Genomic DNA, 18,065 nt, shown 5'->3' with positions numbered 1-18,065 from the left:
TTCTACGGATTCCAAAAAGTTACACATACGATATACGATTAAATGTCTTATATACATGGCGTATCCTAATGTGTGCGCAGACGTACAATAACGACCCGGTTGGGGCCGGAGCTGCTTTCGCAAACGCGATCAACTCCGTCTGGACGAAATCTCTTCGACGAAGAACGGAGAGGAGACGAATTTCGCAAGCGCTCGCGAGGACAACTTTGGTCGTTTATTTACAAACTTCGCGAGGAATTCAACCCCTTGACGCCGATCTCCGCGTATCATCCTTTTCGCTCTCTATATTCACGTTTTCGTTTAGCTATTTCTCCCGGTACTCGTATTTTTAATTCTGTATCGCGCGAGGACGGTGTCGTTCGTCCTTTCGAGGGAAGGGAACGAAATTCCACGAAATTTGGCAAAGAAGAGCGCAACGCGCTGCGTAATCTCGAGAGTGAAAAACGTAACGATCGCTGCTTCGTGCGCTTCCACGTGCCGCGATCTCGAACGTAACGATATTTTTTTTCGTTTTTGGCAACACACGCGTCGACCGAGGCGTTTCCAAAGTCTACGTTCCCGCGAACGTTCCCTTCCCGCGATCCGTAGATCTTTGGAAACCCCGCGGTACATTTTATAGGTTTTTTCCGCGATACTCTCGCACGTACCGATACTTCTCGGTAGATACGGCGCGTTTATTTACAGTACACGCGTTCGAGCGTGTCGCGTACTCGGCCGGCGAAAGAGACGAAAACATTTACCTGATTCCTGTCCGTTGATCCAAACGATAATACAAAAATGGGACCGTGAAACGTCGCGAATTCGTCGATACTCGATAGCCCTCCGATTCTTCCCGCTGCGCGGACACCGCTTGCGTCAAGGGGTTAAAGGATTGATTGCACGCCGAGAACGTTATAACACTGATAATAGTCATTTATTGAAAATTAAAATAACAAAGTGTCGGAGAGTTTGTATGCTTTGTCGGTATAAAATATTGCCTCCTTCGTCCAGGTATTTCCCGTTTATATTCTCCCCGGACAAAGTCCGGTTGTGGTACGATCTCTCTCTCTCTCTCTCTCTCTCTCTCTCTCTCTCTCTCTCTCTCTCTCTCTCTCTCTCTCTCTTGCTCTCATGCTCTCTCTCTCGTGCTCTCTCTTGCGCTCGTCGTTCTTTCGCTCTGTCTCATTCGCTCGGAACCGTCTATCTGTCACGGTGAACACGCACTCGTTCTCATCGTATTGCTCCGAAATATGTACCCCCGCCGCGAAAAAGTATTCTCGTCGTTGTTCGATGATCGGCCGCTGACGTCTCGTCCGAAGGAGGGAAACGCCGGGCCGCGATGATTCGATAAAAAGGTTCGATCGCTCGTCGAGGGATGATTGTCCCTTGATTGAAAACGTCCCCGATTCGCTGGAGCGTACGCGGAGAGAAGTTCGAAGAACAGGGTGGACCCACGCGCCCCATATGGCGCGGTGCCTTTCTAATCTTTCACCGACGGTCTCGAATCACGATGGATGCGTCACGTCGAACCATCGAGGGTCGTCTCGGCCATTGATCGCGCAGGGGTTCCGAATTCGAGTCGATCTCGTTCGCGAAACGCGCGGACAAGATCTCGATCTCGTTTCGTTCCTATTAACGCGTTGTTTCGGACAGCGGTGAGATTTTTACGAGAGTTTCCTCGCATCGCTGTGCCACGAGTCCACGTCTGAACCTTTGAAACCTTTTCGAGGAGAACGACGAGCCGATCGATACAGTGGCACCGACCGGTTGCATCTCGCGAGACCGGAACCTCGAAACCAGTGTCTCGATACGGTGTAACGATTTCGCGAACGGAAGAAGAAAAAGAAACGATAACGCGGTACCGAGGGAACGAAATTGTCACGGAGAAAATCGTGGAAAATTTTACGTAGCCCGTAACACAACGTTTCGGATTAACCGTCGCGCAATTAGGTTCTCGGTCGGATTACGGGCGGGAAACCGTTCGAGTCTCGTGGAAATTTCGCTGGTCGCGAGCGCGCGAGTAAACCACACCGTCGACCATTTCGCGCGCCGGGAAATGTCTGCAAATGCGTCCACGGTCCTGAAGGACCTGGCTTTACCGGCCCGGCACCGGCACCGGCACCGGCACCGGCACCGGACCCGAACCGAGACCGAGAGGACGAAGAAGATTCAAGAACGAGCGCGTAATCCACACTGTGGGAATAATAAACCGCCGCGGAGCACCCGTACCGACGCGGAAGTAATCCGATAATCCCATTAGACGAGTTTCCATAAAATCGTTAACCGCCGTCCAGGTCGCGTAAACGCGTCCCGTTTCCGACTCTCCGCCGTCGTTTTCCCGCGACATCCGGCTCGTCTTCGTCGCGGTGATTTTACCACCAACACCCTCCCTCCCTCCTCGACCGGATTCCAAATAAAAAAGAAACCGATTCTTTTTCTTTTTTATCCCCGTTTAACCAACACCGAGGTAAAAATATATTTCCAGTCGAAATGGAATTCGAACGGATCGAACGGTCGGTTGGAAAATTTTTATACCCGAGCGATCGTTCGTAGGAGTAAATTCTTTCGATGGAAATACCGTCCGTCGGGGTTCCATCGTCGAAATAAATTATCGAGCGGAGATTAAAAACGGCAACGAGTATCGTTCCGCGACAAGTTGGTGAATAGAAAACAAGGAATCGATCGGAACGACGAACTCCACCGACGGCGCCCTTTCGTTCGGGTGTTTCCTCGTTCGTCGGCGGGTTAAATTAATTCCCGACGCCCGATGAAAATTCCAATTGGTGGCGCGATGATTCCGAATAAACCGAAAACACGGAGAAAACGCGTCGGGTTGAAATTGGGCCGGGAGGGACTGGCACGGGACGGGTACGGTACGGTACGGTACGGGCACGTTACGGGTACGGGACGTGTACGGGAGGGGACGGAACCGCTGGAGAGCGAGGGGGCTGGGTTGTGCAAGCAATTTTCTGTTTCTCATTACCGACTGCATTAGCGGAATATTCGCGTGCGATATTAGGACCCAATGTAAATTAACTGGATTAAATGCGTAGGCCGATTGCATCAATCTCATTAAGCGGAGCGCATAATGTTTGACGAGAGGCCGGCTGGCGCGAGCGTAGGCGGTCGGTCAGTAACGATGTTTGGGGATGCTCTGATAATTATCAAATCCCTCGGCGTTGTTTGCGTCGGGCAAATCGAAAATAATAGAATACCGGCGCCGAGACGACCACCGCGTCCCTCCGCGCGATCGGTACCCCCCATCTTCTTTTTACACCGATACGTTTCGTCGAAATTCGTTTCGCGCGAGGATCGTTCCCTCGACCACCGACCGGTCGTCGATCGACGACTTTCCTCGTTCTCTCTCGACGAACGGACGGACGAACGTGCAACTTTCTCCAATTTGCGAAACGAAATCGACGACCGTCCGACCACCCGGTTCACCTCCGTTGGATCGTTGATCCGCGACGATTCCGGAACTTTCCAGAATTTCCAGCCACGACGGTTCTTCGACGTCGTGTGTACACCCGTGTTCGGATATTTGGACGTCGAAGGCGATGTTTGACTTTCGCTATGATAGCCGTAGTTCAAATATATCCGTCGGACGGAAACGAACGATTCCGGGAATCTGGGAATTTCGCAACCGGGAGAGAGCTTTGTCCGACGGACGCGACCGGAGAAGAAAAAGAAAAAAAAATATGGCCACGTCCCTCCCTTCCTGTTCGGGGAACTTCTCTCGGCTTCGATTCTCGATGGACGCTCGCTGGATTCGCGCACGTTCCTCGGTGAACCGAGTTTCGAGGCTGTCTCGCTGAAACGCGATGCGCGACGAACGAAAGCGATCGGTCGGGAGAGGATCGAAGGGAAGAGGGAAGAGGTAAGGGGGAAGAAGGAGGTGGTTGTCCGCGATTCGACCGCGGGGCATCTGATTGCTGTCACAATGAGCTTATTACCCCTACGAAGCTAGAGAATCCTTAACCGCTAAGTGTCGCTTTAAGGTTACGCTAAATACGCTGCGTCCTCTTAGGTACGGTACGGCGTCTAAGGTGCTAATCGTTTAAAAGTTCTATACCGCTAGGTGTATCCTACGCGTCCCGATTGAGATCAACGAACGAAAACGGTCAACGAAGAGAATGCTTTCGCGGTCTCGCCGATCCGCGATCTCGTGCGCCCCGCTAGGACCAGAAACGGGCTCCTGACCGAGTAACCTCCTCGCCGAGAAGCCTAACGAAAGTCGATCGGTCCGTCTCGTCCGAGAACTTGCGAAAAGGAGCGTCTTTCGCTCGATCGAACGAACGAACGCCTCCAAGGGGAGCCTTTGATCCGTCGCCGCGTTTCTCCGCGCGAGACGCGGACAGATTTCCTCTTACCGTGCTACCAGAGTTTCCTCGCTACGAGAAAAAAGACTAGCCACGCGTCGACGGGTTCCTTTCTTCTTCGTTACGCGCGGCTCGTTTTTCCAAAAGGGATTTCTCCTCGACGCGTCCAATTCTTAGCCACGGAGTACCGATCTTCAACGCTTTAACGGCCGCTCGGTACGCACCCGCTCGAAACAAAATCGATCGACCGCTCGAGGACCTATCCCCGATACTCTGCTCCGTTTCGGACCCACCTCTTCGGAGGATCCGCGGTGAGGAGAAGTTTTACGAGGACGAATCTATTCGTGGAAACGATCAAGAGATGCACGGAGAAAATAACGAAGATTTGAATCGTTCTTCAACGACGAATGAAAACACGAGGGACGAAAACGGTCCGTTGAGAATCGACCGAACGCGATCGTTCTCGGTTGAAACGTTTCTTTCGACGCGTCGATAACCGCGAATGGAAAACCGATCGAGGTGTACTCGTCGCGGGTTAAAAAAAATAAACGTGAACGTTTTTCGAGCGGCGCGGGTGTAAGTTTTGTTTCGATACGCGCGGTCGACGAATCGTTCGAATCGCCTCGGGTATTTCGAGTTCGCGATCACCGTCGCGACGCAAGGTACCGAGTTCGTTAAGAATTCTTTTCGTCGAGGTGCGCGATCGCGATCAAAAGAACGAGGATCGATTCAGGATACACGTATCCGGGGAGATACTCTCCGTTCGCGACGAGCGCGGAATTTTCGAGGATCAAAGACCCCGGCCTCGTCCGCCTCGTAAAACGAACATCGAGGAAAGCGTAACGGCGTAAAAACTACGTTTCCCGCGATTGGAAAAATGGTAAAATAGCGATTGGCTTCTTTTACGTTTCACTCGCGCGCACGCGCTCTATTTCTCTCTCTCTCTCTCACTTTCACGTATACAAGCACGCACGCACGCACACGCACACGCACGCACACTCTCCCTATTCTCTCCTTTCGCGCATCTTTTTCAGCGCGTTGGTCTCGATTTTGTTTCTCTCGTCGTCTTCCGTTGCGTACTCCTCCATCGTGGCTCCGTTGCTCGCCCTCCCACATCGCGTAATTTCATCTCGTCACTCGGTACGGGTTAATTATTACAAAGATGCTTGTACAATAATATAATATAGACTCTGTATTAGTTACAATAATATCGTAGCGTCGTACCCTCGCGATCGATCGGTCCGTGTCCGCTCGTCCCTCCGTTTTCTCTTTTCGTTCGTCGCTCGGCGCTCGGCGCTCGCTGTCGGCGAGCCGTATCCGATCGGACGAACCGATATAAACGATAGAACATCTCCGAGCACGACGTTTCGCGATCTCCATCGTTATAGATCCTCTCTTGAAACGCAACATTGTTCGTGTACACGGGTTGAGCCGTTGCGTGAGTTTATTGCTTATTGCTTACGTTAACGTGCGCGTCGACACTCCCTGACCGAGGTCTCGAGAAAAGTGATCTCTTCGCGATTCGAAACGTTCGTTTTTCGAAAGTACGCGCCCGACGGTGGCGATGACGCGTCGCGATGCATCGATCGTTCACGACACTTTCCGCGCGGCCGAATCACGGAACGCGTCTCCTCCGCTTTTCTTCTTCTCGTTTCTTTCCGGTTCTTGCCACGATTCGGTGAATTCCGGTTCGATTCGGCCGCGATCCGTCTCCACCACCGCGGTCACTCTCCCTTTGGTAAAATATTCCCGCGACCCCTCTCAAGCTCCTCTCTTGGTCCGATAGGAGCCGAACAAGTGGCCGATTTGCCTACTCGCGTTTCGTAGCTAAGAGCTCCCAGATCCGCCTCGATGAGAACCTTACGACGGGATCGTTCCCGCGGGAATTTTTCTCCGGGGAGCCGTGGACGCTTCGAAAACGAAATACGAAAAACGAACGAGATCGTAGAACGAGGAAGAGAATCAGAGTTCAACGGATCGCGAATGAGGAACCTTCGACGCGACTCGGTACAATGCCGCGGATGGTCCATCGTAGTTACCATTTTACATTTTGACGCGTTCCAGCGCATGACCACCGATATCTCTTGGATCGAACGTTTTCGATGGGACAGGGCGGTTGGTTTCGTCGAAAACGAGAGTGGAAAGGTAGGACGAAACCTCGTCGATACGCGGTACGAAAACTTTTCTACGGTTTCGAAGAGGCAAACGATGACTGGGCCGTTCCAGGATTATCCAACGGTTTTTCGAAAATCCGAAGAGCGAGGGTATCCCGACGAAACGCGGTCTAGGGCTTACTCGAAAACGAACATCGAACCGAGCGGTAAACGGGAATCAAAGGGAACCGTGCAGAACGAAACGACGATTTTGTCCGTTTGTCGCCTCTCGGTCCGTAAAAGCAAATCTTTCGTCTCGTTGATCCGTGATACCGAATCTTTTAAAGGAAAAAAAAATTTGTCGAATATTCAAAGGACGTTCGAGGACGAATCGAGCGTATCGCGGTCGTTAGCTCGCGCGAGAACGAACGTCGAAGCTACGAAAAGTGGGGAATCGAGGAGGAATGTAGGTCGAAAGTATTATAAATATTTTTTTCTCCGCGAGAGTAAATATTCGATCCGGTTGAGCCGCGATAACGAAACTTACGAACGGTTTCGAGACGTCGAGAAACGAGAGGTTCCAGGACGACCGATACGCCCAAAGTACCGAGGAAGTGGACTCGACGTCGTTGACATCCGTCTCGCGAATAGATCGATCGAATCTTTGAAGCAGCGGTGGTCTCGAAATGTCGCCAGTACTTTGTACCGAGTTCGTCGCTCGTATTTAATTATCGGAATCTTCGACGATCGATGCAACGTCGGAGCGACGCGTCGCGGATCGTTTCGTATCGAAAATAGGGTACAGAGAATGAACCAAACGACACGACGATCGTCGAAATTTAAACGAAATCTCGGATCGCCGTGATTTTGGTCTCTCGAGGATCCTCCTAGGCTCGAATCGATCGCTCGTTCGGTATCTGGGCAAAGGAAGGACGAAAGATGGGAAAGAAGCCACGGGTATTCCGAAAAGTTTTCAAAGAGGACGAGATCCGCGAACTTTGATTCCTTCCTCGCGGTTACTTTTCTCTCGACTTCGTCGACGCGCCGAATAATTCCACTACACGTTAGATTGTATTGCGTTGAGAATTACCTCCTTAAACACTTCGACACACTTCCGCAGTACAGAGATCGTCGGTGTCGATTAAATCTCTCACCCATCGCGATCACTCTTCTCGCGGGTACGAACGTTTTACTCGGCAAAGGATTTTCGTGTATTTTTAATAAATCCGCGGCCATCGATCGTTCATCCGGCTCTCGAAACATCGTGGACGCGCGAGCTAGCGAGCGAGCGAGCGAGCGAGCGAACGAGCGAACGAGCGACGCGGTCTCTTTTTTTTTTATCGTACGATAGAAAAATAACGCGGGTAACCGGAAGCTTTGAAACGTGTATATGCCCCTCCCCCGTAACCCCGTAACCCCGTACCCCCTTCCTCCCGTGTCCCGATCGGTTATTAATACAGCCAGCAGCTATTACAGCTATTATACAATAGCTACGGCGTGCGTTCAGCTACAACGAGGCCGATAGCCCTTTGTGGCCATTACGTAACAGCTACAGCGCAATCGACCTTTAATACGTCCGCTAATATCTCGCGCGGTAACTGAATCTCGCCGCGGGCCACGCCGGATCGACGAAAAACCTGTTGTCGGACTCACTCTGGCTGGAAAAACAACCGTTCTCGTTCGCGGGATTTAAACTTTTGAATATTTAATCGATTCCGTTCGGAATAGTCGAACGTCCGATTCGACGATTTCGCACGGCTGGGAAAAACCGGTAGCGAATCGACGAATCGCGGTCTTGGACGTTTCCTCGCTCTCTACCGCTCGGTCTCGCTCGGTCTCGTTCGTTCTCGCTCTCTTTTCATCCAAAGTGGCACTAATTAATTATAACTTACAAAATACACGGTGCGCTCGTTTACGGCGCGCTCGATAAAGATCGTGGAAACAAAGGAGCATCCGGCGTGAAAAATATTTGCCGAGTAAACTGCCCCTCCCTCTTCTCTCTCTCTCTCTCTCGCTCTCTTTTTCTCTCTTTCGCTCTCTTTCGCTCTCTCTCGTGTCTTATTAAAGCTATTCTCTATGTAGTTTCTAGCTTAAAAGATAACGACCGTCGCCGGTCGATCGTCTTACTGACTATAAACGAGATGTCGGTTTCGTTCGTAATGTTTCTCGGAGGAAGGGGGACGAGGGGAGGGAGGTCCGCGGCGAATCGATCCCCCGTCCCCCCCGTTGGTTCACCGTGCGCAACGTCCGCGCGAATCCGATCGATCGTGCGCCGCGATCTCGCTCCCGTGATATGGTCTAACCCATAAGAACTCGCGCGGTTCGGCGTATCGTTCCGTCCTTTTTTAATTAGCTAGTGGCTACGAGCTACATCGGTAAAAAACCTACTGGCCAGGGGAAATTCGTGCTCGTCCCCACGAGCTCCCCTGTTTCAGGAACAAACAGAGTTCCCTTTATTTCTCTTCCCCCGTGATCGAAGGAACAAACTCCGTTCGACGAGCATCTTGGCCGCGCTTCGTCTCTCCGTCTCTCCGTCTCTCCGTCTCCCCGGCTCGATCGGATCCGGTTCCTTCGCGAACGATCTTCCCCGTCTCGTTCACCCGTATCGCTCGATTTTCATCCCGATCGAGGAGAATGCCTCTTGCACGGAACGACGAATCAGCGTTTCGCGTCTTGTCCCTTTATTACGGGCCGACTTTATTTTTCGGTAGCCCGTTATCGAATCGAATTAGGGTGGCGGGCGGTGGGGGTGCGCGCGTCCCTCTTCTCCGGAACGAACCTCGACCTTGTCCCCCCTCTCCCTTCTCCTCCTCGAGACACGATTTTACGCCGTTCTCGTTTACTCATCGGTCGCTACTTCTCCACCCCGGTCCCCATGTTCCGCGTGTCCTCGTCCACGTAACGTTCCGGCGATCGTGCGAGCACGAATTTCTCCCGATGGATCGGAGAGGCCAACAGGAGCTACGGACGCGAGCTCTCCAAGCCGGAGAATCGATCGTTCCTCTTTCCTCTTCCTGTCTTTGCTTCTTTCGTCCGTTGGCCCGGACGCTCGACCGATCTTCTTCGGTGATTCGCGACGAAGGCGATTATATATATATATATTTTTTTTTTTTTTTTTTATACACGTGTACCACCCCCTTCGGTCTTCGTCACTCACACGGTGTGTCCGAAACGCAGACTACAAACGTCGATTTAACGGTCGTGAGATCGTCGATCCGTTCGATTAGAATCACCTGTATATCGCGACGATCGCCGTCAGCCCGACGATCATCAGGTACGTCGATCGTGCGACGAAGCCCCCGTTCTCCTCCATGCATTGGCCTGAAAAGACAAAAGCGTAATTTTCTCTTAGACGACAACGAAACATTTTATTCGGGAGTAAATTCAATCGAGGGACGATCAACCGTACCTCGAACGCGGACCGATCAACTATAGGACCTCGACGTCGAGTGAATAATTATTTTCACACCGTGCCGGACGAACGATCGAGATTGGCGAACGAGCTTGTTTTCGACAAAGACTCTTATCGGCGTTTCATCGTTACGCAAGAGCGCGATCGAAAACATTGCGCCGAAACGTCTTTGAAAAGTTATCGAAAGACGATCGCGGATTAAAAATAACCCAACGACCTCCAAATTGTCCGTAATATTGCGACTCACGAGGCGTTCGATGATTTGATTTTTACCAGCGAACGTAATCGCCGTATTTGCGATAAACGAAACGTCGAAAAGACGGAATTTATTTCTCGCGACCGATCGATGCCTCCACGCCGGAAACGGTTTTGCCTCTCGCAGCCTAATGCTCGAAAAGTGGCTGTCGTCTAAAGCACCGTAAACGAGAAATTACCTATTGTTTCTCGAGAGGTACGAAAACAACGTTGTTCCGTTAATTACTTTCAATCCCCGTCTTACTCTTTCGTTCCGTAATTAAGAGCAAGGGAACTGGGGTAATATGGGTATAATGAAGTTTGTTCGCTAAAATAAAAACATATTACAAACAACCTTTACGCGTTGCAACTTTGCGCACCTTTTGAAACTCTTTTATCCCCGTGCACAGCTGCTTCGAGAAGAAACGCGATGGTCGTTCGTACGCGTGTACGTTGGATGATACGTTAGCTACGTGTGCGTGGAATACGACCGGTACGGATTCGATCCTACTTACTCGAAAACAGAACGCGCGAAATGAACTTAAACGTTGTTTATTTACCGTCTCCCGTGTCGAGGGATGCGACGGCACAAAATCGGGGATGAACGAATTCCAAGTCTTCGAAGCGAAGCGGTCGTATCGTTTCGTATCTTCTTGAAACAAATTTAATCGTCGTCGTTTGGATATGTGGCGGCACTACCCACGCTTGCCACCAGAGGGAAACTCACCACCAACCGTTTCCCGCAAGTTCCCGTACCTGCTCCGATCGCGATATATACGACCTCTTACCGATCTTCCAATGTCCCGGCGTATAAGGCAGGGCCTGCTAGGATGCCTTACTGACGAGTCCACTAGCAGGCCCGGGATGATGAAACGCCTCTCCCCACTCCTTATAATTCCGTTTTCCCTCTCTCAAACATCTTCGAATTTAGCGCCGCCAAAGATACGATCCGTCTCGTCGACGATTACAACCGGCTCGTGAACGATTGCCGGCCATATTGTTGCGTATTCGCTGGAAACGAACTTAACCGACGTTGTTCGTTTAGCGCGGCTCGCGTCGAAAACGGGTGCAAAAACGTGGATAAAACGATTCGAGGGATAACAACCGTATTATCCCGTATCCTTTCGCGCGTCGTACTTTTGCACTTTCGGAGAAACGGAGCCGAAAGTCGATTCGAGGTTCGAACCGGAAGTCGTCGATCGAGCCTGCAGCGAAGCGAAACGTCCCGAGACAACCGCGCCGGGGTCGGTAACGGTTGTTGATTGTCCCGTGGTTGAACACGCGGGCGAATTCTACTTAGCGGGAACATTTAATTCGACGTTTATCAACGAATTGTCACGGTACACTTGTCACGAGAAGTCGCCTATACGTCGCGGTAGATTATGCATAGCTGTCGCGCGTACCCCGGCTGCGACGCGAATACGACCGACGCGCTGGATGACAATCGCTGACGCCACGATTTTGATTGGACACTGCAGTCTGTCGTTCCGTCAAACCGCATTGAACGTCTCCTGACCGCGAAAGCGTTTCGAGAATCCACCAACGTCTCTCTCTCTTTTCGTTGCGTAGGTTTCCTCGAAGACGCGGGCGTCCAAACGTTTCCACGACGAACCCTTCCGAACGCGAAACCGAGAAATTTCGTTCCTCGAAAGGATTTTTACCGGGACGAGCGCCACGGTTTGGAAAACGCGCGGCGATATCGAGCATCGAAGTAATTGGAAAACGACAACGGTGAAAAACCATTGGCAAGAATCGTGAAAATAGCGACGCGCTACCGGCGGGCTTGTTTGTCGAAAACGAACGGCCCCGCGCGTTCCTTTCCCTCGCCGATGACGAACAACCGCGACACTCGGACCGTTTCGCGTATCCGAATCGATACGCGCGTACGATGTTACGGTACGTCGAAATTGAAAATTTCCGTGTTTATCAAAAAGCACCGGTAAATAACTCCGTAGCGGAGCGCGTGCGCGCGTGCGCGCTTGCGCGCATCCATCGAGTACATTGTGTTCGCAGTTTAATCACGCTCCGCGAACCAACGGCTCCCTTGATAAACGCCGCGAAATCTACAGCGAAACACTGCGGCGAACGAACGGCTGGAGTAGCGACGAGGAAACAAAACTGAAGGATCTTCACTGGAGTGACAAGACAACAGTTAAGGTTCCGAGGACGCTTCGGATTCAAGCACCGAGAAAAGTACTATATAGTTTGATAACATCAAACGGATCGAGTCCGGGCTCGAGTCGAGCGTATTTTTCCAACGACGAACTTGCAAATAATCGCGCTCACCGAAAGCTATTACGGACGTAGTTTGCATACTTTCCGCTCGACAAAGATGTCGGGAGCGATTCGAGTCACTGGAAAACGCGGCCTCGAACCAACCGACCGAGACTTCGAAACTGTACCTTTACTTGTACAGAGCGTCCATCCGATTCTGGGTGCAACGCGACACGCGCGTTGGAACGATCGGACGATCCTCGATACGAGGAAAATCGATCGAAAACTATCCACGATCCCATTTCTGGTAACGTCGATCCGTATTAACACCGTGATTCCGACGCGTCTATCGAGTCGCGATTGCGATACGGTGTCGAACCGCGCGCCGTATTTCAAATCAATGGAATGTGGCCGTTGTTGCGTTTAAATTTGAATAATTGTTTCGCGCGTTCCACGAACGACCACGCACGCGGAACGTACGACGCGTGGACAGGGAAAGTTCGGGTAAAGACAACTCGGCTCGAAATTTCGAGGCGAAGAGCTAGACGACGCTCGATGGTACAGTGTTTGCTCGGTGATACGATAATGTATCGATAATGTCCTCGACGCGATACTTTATGCACTTGGAGAAGCTTCGAGACGATTGGTCGGTATTCGATGGAGAGAGAACCGCGGCAGCTGCGGGAAATTCCCGTGGGGAGCCAAGACGGGCGAAATTTTATTCGAACGAAAGACGACGTACAAAAGCAACGCGTAACGATTTACTAGCGACGTTTGTTCGATCGGTGAAATTTCTATTCGTCGCGAGAACGTTCCCTTTTGAACGAATTCTAATTTTCGTTGAACGAGTAGCGACCGGGAATTCGTGCGCGAGTTGCTCGGTCGGGTGTGCAAAGAAGAATCGATCGAGTCCTTTCGGAAGTTGCGAGGATCGCTCGAGGAGAAACGAAAAATTGTCGAGACACCGGGGACGGAACGGTCGAGGTCCTTGAAATCTCGGAGAAAAAAAGAATCTCTCGGGGCGAACCTTTCTCGGTGGCGCGGTCGTCTCTTTCGATGTTTAAACACCGCTCGGGAACGTTTACTTTTTGTATTCGTGAACGTCCGAGGACCGATTCCCTCCGTTCGAAGAAACGAAACGCGCGCGCGTAGCGCTGGGTGGTTCGTCGATGCGAAATCAACGTCACCTTTCGTAACGAGCGACCGAGCGTAATTGAAAAAATAAGCGTCTCGAAGTCGCGTCGTCCGTAAGCCTAATGGACGAGATCGAAGGAAAAAAAAAAGAACGAGGAAGAGAACGAGAGGAAAAACCGGAGGAGAAACGAGGAGAGAAACGAGTGCCGTGAAAGCTGTCTAATTCCTTCGACAATGGGCTCCGTTAGGGGCGGGTGGGCAAAGGGGGTGGGGGCCGAAATCTCGAGACAAAGTGCTCGAACGACGGAACGTTCGCAGCAGTTGCGGAAGAAAACCGTTAGGTTCCTCGCAGCGGAGACGCGTTCTCGGCACGGCAGTCGGAGATCTTGAGAATACTCGAGAGCGAAGTGGTCCGAGGAAAGGAGGGAGGTACTCACCGGTACTGGTAGCATTGAAGGCCAACATCGGCGGGGGCGGAGGTATTCCTCTTTGGCAGGCCACCTCGCTGGCAGTCAAACTGACAACTCCGCCGCTCTCTTTGTACATGAAGCACAATCTTCGGCTGTTCCTGTAGGGTTGGGGTCTGTTGCTTTCGCTGGTCCAAGTTGTCCCGGGTGCCAGTTGGGTAGCGATCACGAATTGGGTGCCCTCGGCGTCGAACCACCTACCGTGGCAGGAGTAAGCTGCGAAAGAGAAAGCCACCAGGCCCTTACCGACTCGAAAGGGAACCAACTTGTCGGATAACGGTGGGAGGTATCTCGAGCCGGTCGTTACCCCTCGAGTGCCATTATCCTCTAAATAAACTTTGACAACCTTCGAGAGCGGGGAGGGCCCGAACGACGACGAAATAAAAGCCCTTCCGCTAACGACCAACCGGATCCGTACCGTCCCTCTATCGTTAATGCGATTTTAATTATCGACGATTCTCGCCGCTCTCTATCGTTGATAATTCGAACGTCGAGAAAGGACCGTATCTTTCCAACGTGTTCGGACGTTCGACATAGACTTTTCACCGGATTTTATCGCATCGACCCGACCAACGAGTTTCGTTTTTCACGCCGTATAGGTTACAAAGTCTCCGATCCTTCGTCCACGTTTCTTTCCAAATCCGGGTACACGGGACCGGCCAACCGACTCGAGAGTTACTTTCGGTACGAAAAAAATGTTTCGAAGAGAAGTTGCGCGGTACAGGGGAGAACGAATCCTACGGTAATCAGTTTTTCGTTACGCTGTCTCTTCATCGAGACGCGAAAGTCACCTCCAATTTTTTTTTCAACGAGACGCCCGATATTTCCCGACGAATCTCGACGCAGCGTCAAACGCCGCGATAAAAACGTATCGTGCCAAATTCGGTACACGATGTATTGGGTGGCCCCAGAGACGATCTTCGTATCTCGACAAAGAAACAACGCAACAAGAAACCGATTACGGTCCTTTATGCGTCCCTTGATACCGCGCCACTTTTCTTTCGTACCTTTTTTCACGCGACGAGCAATTTTCGAAGAATTCGAGCTCGGTGAGTTACCTGCCTCGGTAGGTACGGCTCGTTTCAACGTCTACTTTCTTCGAAACAATGGAAAAATAGGCTGGGTTAGAAAAGTTGCGCGATTTCGAAGAAACGGGCGTAATTTAACGGCAATAGTCTCGCGGTACTTGGTAGCGGATATCGTGTTTTTTACGACCGCGTTGTTCCCCCCTCGAAGACGCGCAACTTTTACGATCCTCGATAAAATAAAATGTCGAGAAAGTTGTGAAAAAAATTCTGAAAAAATAAGCCGATTCTGGGAAGAGTGTGAGTCTGAACGCGTGAAAGACGGAGGGCGAAAGGGATGAAACGGAGACCCGAGTAAAATGAAATGTCTGCCCACCGATCGCGTTGTCGTCGACGCAGTCCGTTTGAAACTCCATTCTGTCCGCGGTGGAGCAGCCGATCGTTATGGTCGTGACCTCCGAGCTGCATCTGGAGATGTCCTCCTCCCTCTTCTCTCTTCTCTCGGAGGAATCCTCGGAGGAGTCGAGTTCCTCGGCGTCCCTCCTCGTCCTCGAGGCGTCCTTGTACGTAATTTTACGGTAGTTGCTGCCCGACCTCTTCTTCGGCAGGTCGGAGCTGTCCGGATAATCGCCGAAATAATCCTCCTGGACCTCGAGTATGCTCGATCCGTCGGAATCGTCGAAATCGCTGGTCCAGAATTGTCCGATCCGCGCGAAATCGTCCACGTCCAGCCTAAAGTCCTCCATCTTCGGGGCGCGTCTCGATCTGTTGCTCGTCCTCGGCTCGACGATCGTCGAACGTTTTTCGAACTCGTGGCCCCTTCGGACCTCCTCGGACCTTCGTACCTTGGACCACGAACGATCCCGCAGGAGATCCTCGATGTCCAGGGTTCGCTTCGAGGAGGCCTCCTCCAGGCTGTGATCCCGGTGAGCCCTGTTGTTGCGATTCGACCTCGCGCGTCGACCCATCCGCTCGTGGACGAGGTACTCGTTGTTCGCGCGACGTTTCTCCGCCTCGAAGTCGAGCTTCCTACCGCGTCGGTCCTCCTGCGTGCGTTCCTGGGCGTGTCGAACCTTCTCACGGTCCCGCCTGACACCCTCCTGATGTTGATTCCTCCGACTCTCGCGGATGTTCCGTTGGTTCCGGTTCACCCCGGTCACCGTAAATTTGCCCAAGTACGGGCACGTACGTAGCTCCGGGGAGCTCGCTGAAATTTCAAGAAAAATCGCTCGGTGAGTTACCAGGGGAAATTTCTTCACGGAATTTGCGCGCTCGTGGGTGTGCATCCCTCCCTCGATTAGAATCTCGTTTATTTGCGCTCGGACCAATGCACGTGCGAGCGTCTTCTCCCGTTAGAGTTTAACCGTATTTTCGGAGGAAAATGTTTCCCGAAAGGAGAAACGTCGAGGCGTGTCGGCGCATCGCGAGCCCGCCCGCGAATAGTAATACGCTCGCGGATAACACTGTCCGACGTATCGAAACTATTTTCTCCCTTCTAATAACCAGTACGGCCACATTCTCCAAACAACAATTCGGCAGTCTGTATCATCGCCAGTTTTCGAAAAACACGAGTTAACGAGGTACTGCGTAAAAAGTACAAACGTCGAAAAGTCCTAATTGGCTTTTAAAAATAGAGGAGCGTTTCTCGAATACAGTGGCGTATACTTTATCAATGGTTTTCGAGAAAATATTCGTCGGCTACTTTGCGTTACCACCCAGTGGTAATCGAAAAGCAAAAATCGTGTCGGAGAGCGTAAACGGCGCGTATCTAGGAGCGAGTTTCGAACGAAGATCTTTCGGAAAATAGTTGTCCATTTCCCGTGTTCGAGACAGTCCCGAAGGTACTGCGAGACATCTCGACCGGAGATCGTCCGAATTACAAATTACCCGATGCTGGTGCACCGAGAGGGACGGAGGAGGAACTTTCGAGTACGTCTATCGGTCTTGCCTAATGACGGTTTCTTGCGCCGGGATCGATCGATTCGCGGAGGATCGGTCAACCACCGAACGCACTTGGCCGGAAAGAAAAACGTTGGAGGAGGAAGAGGGAAAGTCGAACGCGATACGACGGTGTACGGGGTGCAACGCACAGTGGCGGGAATCGGCGTGCCGGGGTGGGAGGGCGGCATTGTGGCTTTAATGGAAGCTCGTTAGATACCGAGAAGGAAAAAGAAAGGGGGCCAAGGGTTTGCCCAAGGACGAAGAAGGAAGGCGAACTGCTATAACGAGAGAGCGTAAATCGGCCATAGGCAGGCACAATGCGAACTCTAACGAGACAAATCTGACGTCGCACCCTCGGGCCAGTCCCTCTTTCTCTCTGCTTACCGAGAACCCCTTCTCCCGTGGTTCTCGCTAGCTTCCCGATGCTTCGCGACGGAATATCCTCCAGGTTTCCCGTCTTTCTTCTTCGTTGTCTCGGGACCGCCACTCGCCGCGGTATTATTTTCGAGCTTAATGAGGCGGCTCCGGCTAGGCAAGAATCCAAGACGCTAAACAAATACCCGCCGAGCGAACGTGACGGAACGTGTACGCTCTAAAGTTTCGCGCGGCGAGTATTGTTCGGGAAGGCCGGGAACCATCGATTTTTCACCCTTCGAATTACCAACCGGGCTCTCCTCGAAAGCTTCGAGAGCCTCTGTTTGCAGATTTTCAGGATTTTCCTTATGAGATGTTTACTGCGGTAGATGGGTTCCGTTGTTTTCGTAGCGTAACAGCTAGTTTAATCGGGATTAGCATCGATGCCATTAACGCGTCTAGCTGCACACCGAGGCACACCGAGCCATCGGATCCGTCGCGAAACTAACGAGGATTCGGCCACCCGAGAAATATTCGTTCGTCGATGTAAGTTCGATTCGTTGCTTCGCGGAAACTCGGAGGCAACACCCTTTTTCTTTCGTTCCGGAAACACCGCGCGAACGTGTTCCAATTTTTCCCGTGCGCAAAGTTGGAAAGAAATTTGCAACCGAGTTCCTCGATGTATTCTTTTTCCGTCTCGTTGCGCACCGCGAATACGAAATATCGCGCAGAGAGGGTAACCGATAAAACGAACGAGACAAAAGTGTCCGTTGTTCGTACATTGTCCTCGTAGCCGACACTTTTGTTTATTCGTTCGCCATAATTTTGTAATTTGGCACGCGCGAGCTGATCCCCAAGCCACCGGCGGAGTATTTAGAATCGCGTAACTCCGC

General features: G+C 51.7%; 1 protein-coding gene across 4 annotated transcripts in view; it reads right to left on the bottom strand.

The window, feature by feature from the left end:
- Positions 1-7,829: 7,829 nt before the first annotated feature.
- The window catches only part of LOC143144756 (uncharacterized), a 300,728-nt gene continuing 290,492 nt past the window's right edge, over positions 7,830-18,065 (bottom strand). For all 4 annotated transcript variants that reach the window (XM_076307505.1, XM_076307504.1, XM_076307506.1 and 1 more), the window contains 3 exons: positions 15,254-16,084; positions 13,823-14,068; positions 7,830-9,712 (listed from right to left, as the gene is read on the bottom strand). In XM_076307505.1, coding sequence (XP_076163620.1) covers positions 9,621-9,712; positions 13,823-14,068; positions 15,254-16,084 — 1,169 coding nt within the window. In that variant the 3' untranslated portion in view covers positions 7,830-9,620. The remainder of the gene's footprint in view (positions 9,713-13,822; positions 14,069-15,253; positions 16,085-18,065) is intronic.

Source organism: Ptiloglossa arizonensis, chromosome 3 (assembly GCF_051014685.1).
Source record: "Ptiloglossa arizonensis isolate GNS036 chromosome 3, iyPtiAriz1_principal, whole genome shotgun sequence".
In the NCBI taxonomy this organism is placed as follows: Eukaryota; Metazoa; Arthropoda; class Insecta; order Hymenoptera; family Colletidae; genus Ptiloglossa; species Ptiloglossa arizonensis.
Note: the sequence above shows the minus strand (reverse complement) of the source record. Positions and strands in the feature narration are given on the sequence as shown.